A 12,237-nucleotide genomic window follows, 5' to 3' on the forward strand; every position below is an offset into this window, starting at 1 on the left:
TTGGATTTTGTAATGGTTTGTGGTTGCTGCCCATGTTTTGTATGTACCTGAATTCTGTTATTACCTGGTTCCATTGCTAAAATTAGTTTGTTTCTTCTATTCTTAGAAGGGCTCTTTATTTCTACCTTTATTCTTTTTTTTCTCCCCTTTTCTCCAAGTTCTTGTGGTGGTGTAGTGACTCGCCTCAATCCAGGTGGCAGAGGACAAATCTCAGTTGCCTCTGCGTCTGAGACCATCAACCCGTGCATCTTATCACGTGGCTTGTTGAGCACATTACCACGGAGACATAGCGCATATGGAGGCTTCACGCTATTCTCCGTGGCATCCACGCACAACTCACCACGCGCCCCACCAAGAGCGAACCACATTATAGCGACCATGAGGAGATTACCCCATGTGACTCTACCCTCCCTAGCAACTGGGCCAATTTGGTCACTTAGGAGACCTGGCTGGAGTCACTCAGCACACCCTGGATTCGAACTCGCGACTCCAGGGGTGGTAGTTAGCGTCTTTACTCGCTGAGCTACCCAGGCCCCCAACTTTATTCTTAAGCTTTATGCTCAGCTGTCTGGAGTTCTTCATACTAAGGGGTGGATTTTCTAATATCCTTTTATTTTTACAAGTTATATCTCATCTTTTATCATCTCCATTTATTTGTATTATATTAATCAACCAAATACACGTATCTGTCATAATTATTACAAAATTAATCAACTATTCTATAAGCATTTGATTCTATTTTAATTCACTCATTATTAATTGAATGAGAGAGAGATTTTAGTTTCTTTGTGATTTTATTATCATATTAGGTGACTATTCTGCATTTGGCCTTTTGTGGGTGCTTTGTTTTTCTTCTGTTCTGTCCTAATTTTTCACAGATGGTTAGAGGCCCTGAATTCCACCAGAAATAATGAGAATGTAGGGCTTTACTGGTTGTTTAGATCAGTGTTACTATCAGAAATAATTAATAATTATTTCTTTAGTTATTAATTAATATTTAAATTAATTAATTGAATCTAACTCATTAAAACCTCCGATGGGGCTCCAGTAAATGTAGTGCGCTACGTTTAGGAGCGGGTTTAGTTATTAGCAATAATTAATAATTATCAAAGATAATTATTAATTATTAAAATCAATAGAACATTGATGAGAATCAATGTTAGCTTTTTTAATCCTTTAAATCAACAATTATCAAAGATAATCTTTAATGGTTAACATCGATGAAACGTTAATTAAAATGAACACTAGCTTATTGATCATTCAAATTCAACAATCATCAAAGATAATTATCAATTATCAAAAATCAACAGAATATTAATAAGGATTAACATTGACGGGGCACCACCCTGGAATCAGGGACTAATAACCAGATAGTATAACAGTCTCAATATTAGATTGTTTTCTTAGGAAAATCGACATCCGAAGAATATCGATTTTCGGGAAAAAAAACAATGAATGAAGGCTTGAATCCGAGCACTGACATCCCGTCAGCATGACACAGGCGTATGCAAAACAAACCAAAACACTTCTCTTTGTAATATAAACAAAGTTTATTTATGCAGTAATATAAATTAATAATTAATGCAATGCAGTCAATAAACTTCTGACTTACAACTACAAACTAAACAGTGATATGATTAGATATGGAAATCAAAATAATCCTATAACACTTGCGGGTGTGTGTGTGTGTGAGAGAGCGAGTGTGTGTGTGTGTGTGTGTGTGTGTGTGTGTGTGTGTGTGTGTGTGTGTGGTTAGTACGTGAGAGAGAGAGAGAGAGAATAAAGTGACGGCCCTAAAGCCGATTTTGCGATCGTGGGAGAGAAAGCAGCTGTTAGTTTATCGCTCAGAGACGCGGTGGACAGCTCGTAAAACAGTCCCGCATTCTTTGACTCTTTAATGGATAAACTCAGTTTACCGGTCTCACCCGTGATGGCGAAATTGCACAACAGTCCAATTTGGTTGGACCACAATACAGCAAAACAAATTCGTGATAATTAATACCCTGAGTATTAATAATGAGTGAACATGGCGGTCCGTAAACTGTACAAGCGAAAACCTTGAAACACAAGAATAACACACTATAATATTCTATCTCTGCCCAGATGTAAACCTCTTACTTGAATCGCATGAGGATGCAGAATGTGTGTTCATCCGTCCTTATGCTCCGACCCGGTTCCTTGAGGCTCGGGTGATGACGGGAGGCTGTTTCCTCGCTCTGTTGGTGGGCACGGCTGCTGATTCTCGGCGGGCTGGCGGAGAACTCAGAAATGTCGACTTGATTGAAGATGGAAGAGAAATCTTTTCTCTCTTCACTTCTGCAGGCAAACGGATGAAGATGCGGATTGCTCGGCGGTCTCCTTCGGATCCATTAGAGTGTTCGGTTGAACACAGAGTAATCTCAACTCGTCCAGCGAGATGGAGATTGTATGGCCATAGTTTCAAGTCGGACGTTACTTCCTTGTGCCACGAGGTTGCACCTGAGAGCAGCGATGAGCTACGTCTATACAGGGCGAACAAAGTTGCTGGAAGCAAATCCCGGAAGCATTTCAGAGGTATTTCTACTCCTGATGATGTCATGGTTTGAGGGCATTTTGTTGTGTGCCTCATCCAATAGGAGTTGAGAGTTCGATCCTTTAGTGAGCAAGGCTTCATGGGATTTGTAGTCTGTTTTGGACTCCCTTTGTTTGATTTTGGCGTGATTTTTATCAGTATAATTTATGACCTGGTATGTGGGGGCCTGAGTTAGGTTTTTATGACTGTGTTAGGCCTGCCTTTGTCTTCTATCTGAATACATGAGGCCCAACATTCCCCCCTTTGGTCTGAAGAGTTGGTTGTTGTCCAGCATCTTTAGAGCAACTGAAGGGCCGAACAGTTCTTGTCGGTTCACAGTAACCTGTGGGTTACACCATCCATGTATTCCTGATAGGAAAGAAAAATGGTTGCACAGTCCATACAGTTCATTAGAGTTCACAGAGGCTTTATCGTCTGGACAGAGACTGAGGCACATCTGGGCATAGAACTTCTAGTCAGGTCAACCTCGTGGCACAAGGAAGTAATGTCCGACTTGAAACTGTGGCCATACAATCTCCATCTCGCTGGACGAGTTGAGATTACTCTGTGTTCAACCAAACACTCTAACGGATCCGAAGGAGACCGCTGAGCAATCCGCATCTTCATCCATTTGCCTGCAGAAGTGAAGAGATTAAAGATTTCTCTTCCATCTTCAATCAATTCGACATTTCTGATTTCTCTGCCAGCCCGCTGAGAAACAGTCAGCCGTACGCCCGCCGACAGAGCGAGGAAACGGCCTCCCGTCATCACCCGAGCCTCAAGGAACCGGGTCGGAGTTAAAGGATGGAGGAACACACATTCTGCATCCTCATGCGATTCAAGTAAGAGGTTTACATCTGGGCAGAGATAGAATATTACAGTGTGTTATTCTTGTGTTTCAAGGTTTTTGCTTGTACAGTTTACAGACCTCCATGTCCGCTCATTATTAATACTCGGTATTAATTATCACGAATTTGTTTTGCTGTATTGTGGTCCAACCAAATTGGACTGTTGTGCATTTTCGCCATCACGGGTGAGACCGGCAAACTGAGTTTATCCATTAAAGAGTCAAAGAACGCGGGACTTTTACGAGCCATCCACCGCGTCTCTGAGCGATAAACTAACAGCTGCTTTCTCTCCCACGATCGCGAAATCGGCTTTAGGGCCGTCACTATTCTCTCTCTCTCTCTCTCTCTCGTACTAACCACACACACACACACACACACACACACACACACTCGCTCTCACACACACACACAACCTCATGTGTTATAGGATTATTTTGATTTCCATATCTAATCATATCACTGTTTAGTTTGTAGTTGTAAGTCAGAAGTTTATTGACTGCATTGTATTAATTGATATTACTGCATAAATAAACGTTGTTTATATTACAAAGAGAAGTGTTTTGGTTTGTTTTGCATACGCCTGTGTCATGCTGACGGTATGTCAGTGCTCGGATTCAAGCCTTCATTCATTGTTTTTTTTCCTGAAAATCGATATTCTTCGGATGTCGATTTTCCTAAGAAAACAATCTAATATTGAGACTGTTATACTATCTGGTTATTAGTCCCTGATTCCAGGGTGGTGCCCCGTCAATGTTAATCCTTATTATTATTCTATTGATTTTTGATAATTGATAATTATCTTTGATGATTGTAGAATTTGAATGATCAATTAGCTAGTGTTAATTTTAATTAACGTTTCATCGATGTTAACCATTAATGATTATCTTTGATAATTGTTGATTTAAGGGATTAAAAAAATATATATGAGGTTTATATTTGAGGTTTTAATGAGTTAGATTCAATTAATTAATTTAAATATTAATTAATAACTAAAGAAATAATTATTAATTATTTCTGATTGTAACACTGATCTAAACAACCAGTAAAGCCCTACAAGAAAGACTCTCATCTAGGGAGGCAGCATCTAACTGTTACAATGTCTAAATTATTCAGTGTTTGGATTTTGTTTATGGTGACCTATGACACGTGACTGCCATAGTAAAAAAAACTCAAGGATTTTAATTACTTTCCTTGGTATCTTCTGGATAGCGAAAGTAGTAGTAATCATAACTTATCGCTATCCCTTGACATCTGCACATACGTTCTGTAAAACCAATGATGGGAACTGAATGGTACTGTGGCTAATGGGTGGCTGTCTGCACGAAGGTGGAAACAGACCATATTTGTAAAGTGTTAAGATGTTTGAAGTAAATTTCAGATTTTTAGAAAGTGTTGTACTGTGACACCTCTAATTCAGTTTGCATATGACTATAATTGCTTGTCAATGTTGAAATGAGGCTTATTTTTCTTCTGTATTACTGAACTACTGGATTCCTTTTTGACTTGTGATGTAAATTGGAACTGCAGTGAACAATCAGTAAACTCCCTCTCATTGCAAACCTGAGTCTGAGTTTGTATCCCAATATTCATATTGGAGACCCAACTGTTACCCCCAACAATATATATACTGTATATACATGCGTCCTTGATTGGACTCTGACCTCTGTCTTCGGACTGTGGGTGAGACACAGATCACATACACTTTTAAGTCCTTTTTTATCTATAAATCTCCACCTTAACCAGCCCTAACCAGTAGGTGATGATATGCATAAAGAATGCAGTAGCCAAAAACAAATGAAGAAGAGCATGGAAGTGAAAGTGAAGATTTATATTAAAAAAGGACTTAAAAGTGTATCTGTTTCTCACCCACACCTATCATATCACTTCAGAAGATATGGATTAAACCACTGGAGTCATATGGATAACTTTTATGCTGCCTTTATGTGAATTTTGGATATTCAAACGTCTGGTCACCATTCACTTGCATTGTATGGACCTACAGGGCTGAAACATTCTTCTAAAAACCTTCATTGTGTTCAGCAGGAGATAGTCATACAAATGAGGGTGAGTAAATAAGAGAACATTTTATTAAATGCTGCCTGGAGATGCCACAGAATGAGTGTAATACTGTATCTCATATAATGAGGGCTGAAATGGCTGCTATGCTCATACGCCACTGATATTATTTGGTTTGGGAAGTGACTTCTTTGACAACTAACCGGAAGTGTTGAATGAACAAACTTTTTCAAAACAACAGCGGGAAGCACTTCATTCATCGTGACTTGACACGATTAACATTAGTAACGTGAACACGATTGTCATAAAATGTCATAAATAACATTTGCACTATGTTGTTTGATGCTCACTGGATGCCTGAATTTTAAGGTTTAGATTACCAAAAAATAGACCACGATTTGTTTTAACAATTGTATAATATGTAGCGGCACACATTTTATCTCTGGTAGGTGAACTGTATTTTTTGCCAACTAATTCTACATTTGATATGGAGTCTAACTGGCTAGTTAAGTCAGATTATTTCTTTGCAGGCTCTAAAAGTGACCTTATTGATCACTTCCATTATAATAAAAATGAACTTTTAAGAGTTTATGTGCACATAAAACATTTCTGTTCAGGTTTTTTTATTTTAAAAATTCACAAAAAATAGTTGGATGGAAACTGTCTATTTATGAAAACAGTAAAATATTATTTGAAATGATTTGTGTATATCCTAATCAAAATTCATTTAGATTTTATGTTAGATCTTTTATAGCGGTGCATACTGTACAATGACATCATACAAAAGAGAGATACTCAATAGGGCAGCCCTAGACAGATTACTTGAATGTGTGCTTACCGAGAGCATGTTCTTGAGGCTAATGACCACACAGGTGTACGCTATGAGACAGTCCCACAGTCTGACCACATACCGCACCGGCTGCAGCAGTAATGTGCCCCCAAACAGCATGAAGTAGAAACAGGCCACCAGATAACCCAGACAGAAGATGCTGATTCTCGTGGTGCCAGTGATGAAAATCAGACACAGCACCAGCCAAAAGAAATAACTGAACACAAACACCTTTAACATGTCCAGATACGAGCTGGACACACACAAACAAACACACAAACACACACACACAAAGCATTTCAAATCACAACAGTCTACAGATATATAGATAAAGTTCACCCAAAAATGAAAATTCAGTGATTGTTTACTCACCCCTGTGTTGTTATAACCCCATATGACTTTCTTTCTTTAATGTATTATTTAGTGAAATTTGTTGACTGACCATTGCTATCCTCTGCGTGTTTATGAGACTGCACAAGTGCTGCAGTTCACGCAGCCTCCCGCTCGCCACATGGGGCATTCAAGTGACAACTCGTTTTGTTTATCTAAAGACAGGTCCACCGTCCACCACAGCAATAGAACAACAGAACACAGCACAGCTGCACACAAACCAGAGAACCGAACTTACTAAATATGCCTGAGTATGTAGTCGGAGAATAGATGGATTTTTATGTCAAGCCTAATTTGTTTGAAACAGATTACTCAATCAAATTGTGAGAGATAGAGAAAGCGGGAATGTTTCATCTCCATTCTGAACTTGTGAGCATTTGTGACAGACCTCCAACCGAAGAGATGGATACCTTAGCGAAAAAATTCGGTAGGTGTAGGGCAGTGGATACAGTGACTCCCGGGACAGAGAGGTGTGGCTGTAAGTGGGGTGGCCAATGGGGGGGTGGCAGGCTTTTGTCTGCGGCCACCACTGGCCCCCCTCTAGCTCCGCCCCTGGTTAGGACACAGTGTGACTGTAGCTGCCTTTGGCCTCCTCTGTCTATCTCTGAGGACAAAAAAATGCATCTATTCTCTGACTACAAATTCATCAGACATATTTAGTATGTTCGGTTCTTTGGTTTGTGTGCAGCTGTGTTGTGTTCTGTTGTTTCTATCGCTGTGGTGGACCTGTTTTTAAATAAACAAAACGTGTTTTCTCTTGAACACTCCATGTCCAGAGGGGGCTGCCTGAATTGTTTCTCTCCTGCAGTCTCATCATGAACGTGCAGAGGAGAGTAACGGTCGGTCAACAGTTTCACTAAATAATACATTCGATTTCGGTTTGTTTCTCACCAAAGCTCATCGTATGCTTTCTTAGCAATCATGAGTCTCATGCAATAATTTATTAGACTTCTTAATTATACTTTTGTATGAAACTTGAAGAAGTGGTCACCATAAATATTTTTCACCACACTAAATTTTTTTCACATTTTCTCCCTTTGTGTTAAAAAAAAAAAAAGTATATGGGGTTATAACAACACAGGTGTGAGTAAACAGTGACTGAATTTTTATGCTAAATGCCTCTGTATGCAAAATTTTTTCACATTTTCTCCCTTTGTGTTAAAAAAAAAAAAAGTATATGGGGTTATAACAACACAGGTGTGAGTAAACAATGACTGAATTTTCTTTTTGGGGTGACCTATCCCTTTAATCTGCATTCAGGTAAAAACTGGATGCAATAAATTGTTGAACTATATTAATGAACCATGTTACAATTTTCACCAACTGAAAATACATTTTAAATGGATGATATAAAAAATCCATGTTAATCCAATTCATATTTATCTACCAAACAAATTTTTAGACATTTAAGCACAAGCATTGAGATGAAAACATTGGCGTAGCCAGAAACAAGGTTTTGGGTGTGCCAGAAAGAACTGAAGCACAATAAAGTGACAATTGTACAATTAACAACCATTAAATTCATTTATTTTTTCCTTTACATTTTTTTTTTTTTTAAGCCCTGTGTTATGTTAATGACTTTACTAAACAAATTCATGACACTTTTATCAATATAATACATACAGTAGGCCTGTTAAAGGAATATTTTGGGTTCATAGAAGTTAAGCTCAATCGACAGCATTAATGGCATAATATTGATTACCACAAAAATGTATTTTGACTTGCCTCTCCTTTTCTTAAAAAAAAAAAAAAAGCAAAATTAGGTTACAGTGGAAGTGAATGTGGACAAATTTTTGAACGTTAAAATACTCACTTTATCAGAAGTATAGCCACAAGACATAAACAATATGCATGCAAACATGATTTGTTATAAAATCACTTGCTAACCTTTTCTGTGTAAAGTTATAGCCAATTTTACAACATTGTTGCCATGACGATGTAGTCACCAAATCCTAAAAACCTAAAATTACAGTAAAATTACGATTTAAACAACTTTATAGCTCAAATAATTCTTGAATTTTTGAAGAATTAATGTGTTTTTATAAAATTATAAGCTTCACATTTCTGCCTTTAAACCCTCCATTGTAAGTGCCTCACTGTAACTTTGAGAAAAGGAGAGACGAGTCGAAATTAATTTTTTTTGTTAATCAACATTATGCCACAAATGCTGTCAATTGAGATTAACTTGTATTGAACATGGAATATTCTTTAAAATATAAAAATATTAGCATTTATATAGACCATTTCAAGAACGTAAACAAAAACTAAGGAATTAGAACAATTCAAATGAATTTCTCTTTTTCAAAGAAAGTCAGTCCAATCAGCGGCCATCTTTGGAACACTCTTGGGCAGTTTGGGCAGCTATTTTTCTATGTAAACGAGCATTATGAAAGTGCAGCTCCTATCTACTTGAATGGGGAAAGACAAAAATTTCCAAAATCATTGGTCAATATTACGATAAAAGAACATATTTAAAATAAGCAGTTAAATCTGACATTACTGTGTGGCAGGGTGAGCAAGAGACAGACACAGTGGCTGTAACACCAGGCCATTTATTTAAAAATGTCCAAAACAAAGGGGAATCTGGGGCCTTCTCGGTGGAAATGGCTATGTGAAGGAAGAGTAGTGAAGACAGGGGAAGGTCCAGGTGATAGTGGGCAGGTCCCGGCGGCCGCGACGCACTCCCCTACTTGGTCCGAGGTGCGTGGGGTGGCGACTTCACTCTAGTGTCCCGGCTTCCCTGGGCCTCGGCACTTGAAGGGAATATCCTTGCCCGACGGCCAAGATGCTTGCTCCAATCCCCGGCAATGCATCTAACTCACACCGGACCCTCCCCGCTCCGTTCCTGGAACTGAGGAGACACCAGCAGGTACAAACCTGCCCAAGGAGAGGCGTGCTCTGTGTTTAAATGCAGTGGCGATGAGGCTCTTCACTGGGTTCAGGTGAGCCCCATCATGCACCGTCAAACAGGGAAAAGTCACCATGGGCAACAATGATCCATGGGAAGGGCGTGTCGTTCCATCACAACTGGTACAATAAATTGTGCGTCTTTAAATTAGATTACGCTATAAAACGCAATTGTCTCGACTTCTATAGCTAATGCGCATGCACGTTCTCAAGTTAATTGATAGGTGATTTCAGTATCTAAAAGGTGACTGGCTATTTTACCTGTAAGGCGGGACTTCTTTATACATCCTTTGACCACTGGCTGCCATTGGGCATTCTAATTTCTCCCATTCATTTTAATAAAAGTGGCCAGTCTCTGCTAAATAGTCTCTGTTTTGACAATCAGGAAATGTTCATGGAACAGTGAAGTCAATTGACGTCACCAACGAACAGTCCTTGAAATGGTCTATATCATAAAATGTAAATAAATTATTTTGGAGCAATTCATAATTAGGCTATTTTAAAATATGCTAAAGACACAAAAGTAAAAGGAGGGACAATTTGCACTATAAAGGAAGGCTGACTAAAATACACCAGGTTTTAAATTCACTGGCTCAAATACTTAATTTTGGAGATTAAATAAATTCATAAGGAATTGCATTAAACAGAAGAAGATTCCAAATCTTGAGCTTCTGAATATTCTTTGCATTTGAGGAGTACAGTGAGGACTGGCATTACAGTACTTTTCCAAGTGTATTTTGCAAATACTCTATATCATCAATATACTGTACATTGCAGTTGTACTTATTTTGCTCAAATGGATGTACACAGCTAATAATACTGACACAGAAAGCCAAACTCGGTAGTATAAACTTAGTGCATGCTTATTTCCAAAGTATCACGCTCAGCGCCTGTTGTGAGAGCATGCATGTAATCTGAGACAAGCTCTGTAACACACTGGGTATTACTTAGTCATTAATCGATTATTACATTCCATATGCAATATGCATCACGTTGTTACATTTAATACCCCTATCATTAAGCATCAAAAATATTTTGGGTGTGCAAGCTTTTTTTTTGAGAAGCATTTACACACCGGTGGTTATGCCACTGGATGGAAACCTTTTTTTTTTTTTTAAACATACATTCAGTCAAGTGTATCCAAAATTCTGACTGGTAGTGTATGTTCAAATGTAACAACCCAGATAAATACAGTATTAAAAGACAAATTAATACACACCGACAGTGTAGAAAGTTGTTGACAAGAGTGTACTGGTTGAGAGTTTGCGGATCCAGACTTCTGCTGATCTCCACATTCTCTCCTGCCAGATGCCTCATGTAAGCCTGATTTTCATTCTCAAACACCTGCCACTGCAGAGACGCCACCAACAACAGCAGGAAATCATCTACTGACCACAAACACAAGACAGAAATGAGCAAGTGATACACTAATTGCTTTTTGAAGATCAGCTGACTATTTGTGTTCTGATGAAGTGACTCACAGAGGATGAAGGTGGGGTTGGGACTCATGGTGTAGTCTGGTAGATACAGCCACTTTATTAGATTAGAGCTCAAAGCTGCAGATGATCTCCTCCAGGGATAATCTAGCAGAAAGTGGAGGTGTTTCATGCTCTATAGATATTGAGCTTTACATGAATTTTCTTCACAAGAAAGTTGATTCCACAGCAGAAAATATTAGGGGCTCTATTTTCACGAGTGCACAAAGCGCTGTGCTTCGCGCTACGACTGTGCACAACGCCTCATCCAGTTTTCGTGAGAGCTCTAATTCTAAATGCAAATTTCGTGCCACTACCAGTGGGATTGTTTGAGCAAACTGTGGTTGTATTGCATGGCAATGAAGTGGCGCAAAGCACAATTTGCTATTGGTCACTGCACTTAGACATTTCAAAACCACTTCTTATCTCAGCGCAAAGTTTAAACTCAGTTCATGCATTTGCAGTTTGGAGACTCCACCAGCAGGCGGAAATAAAGTTAATGTCCAAAATCCTAAAAAATATAGTGGAAAATCTAATTAAATCCCTGACAATCACTTTCATAGCCGTTTTATGAAACAAACATTTATGAGATCTATCTATAGGTCTTGGTTTATTTTTCAGTAATTATTATAATGTTTATATTTACAATTGTGTTTATGATCTAATTTTTATTGGTACTTTTCCAATAGTGTTTGTCAATAGTGATTTTGAAGTCACTGCAAAAGGGGCCAGTGGAAGAAGTTGCAGAGGGTAAAATGTTTGTGGATTTGATATTATTTTTTTGACCGATATTATTTTTCGTTATTTCGATTATAGTTTTTGTTTTGTTTGAAGTGCTTTTTGTTTGAATTTAGAAATATATTTGGTTTAATTTTTTTGTGTTTCAATAAATGGATTTAATTTTTCAAAATCAAAATTGATTGGCAGAAGCGAAGTGCGTGCCGATACAATCACTGTTAATACTAGACATAATTTGTGTGTCAGTAGATAAATATTATTAATAATTCTTGCATTATCATTTAATGGAGCGTATATCCAAATCCTGACGAGAATAATATTTTCTATGCATTTAACCTTGTGCAACCGCTCCTCCACTTGTGTGAATGTTGTATTTTGGCTTCGCTTTACGCAACACATAATTTAAATTTACTGAATACTGTTCACAAGACTCTACACTGTCATTTAAAGTTTAAACTTCTGCCGCACCGAATCATGTGACAC

General features: G+C 38.2%; 1 protein-coding gene across 1 annotated transcript in view; it reads right to left on the bottom strand.

Moving 5' to 3' along the window:
* The window catches only part of si:dkey-11f4.7 (piezo-type mechanosensitive ion channel component 2), a 648,587-nt gene that overhangs the window by 388,211 nt on the left and 248,139 nt on the right, over positions 1–12,237 (bottom strand). The window contains 3 exon segments of the mRNA XM_051709767.1: positions 6,254–6,497; positions 10,761–10,926; positions 11,023–11,124. Of these exon segments, the coding sequence (XP_051565727.1) occupies positions 6,254–6,497; positions 10,761–10,926; positions 11,023–11,124 (512 nt within the window).

This window comes from Myxocyprinus asiaticus, chromosome 11, assembly GCF_019703515.2.
Source record: "Myxocyprinus asiaticus isolate MX2 ecotype Aquarium Trade chromosome 11, UBuf_Myxa_2, whole genome shotgun sequence".
In the NCBI taxonomy this organism is placed as follows: Eukaryota; Metazoa; Chordata; class Actinopteri; order Cypriniformes; family Catostomidae; genus Myxocyprinus; species Myxocyprinus asiaticus.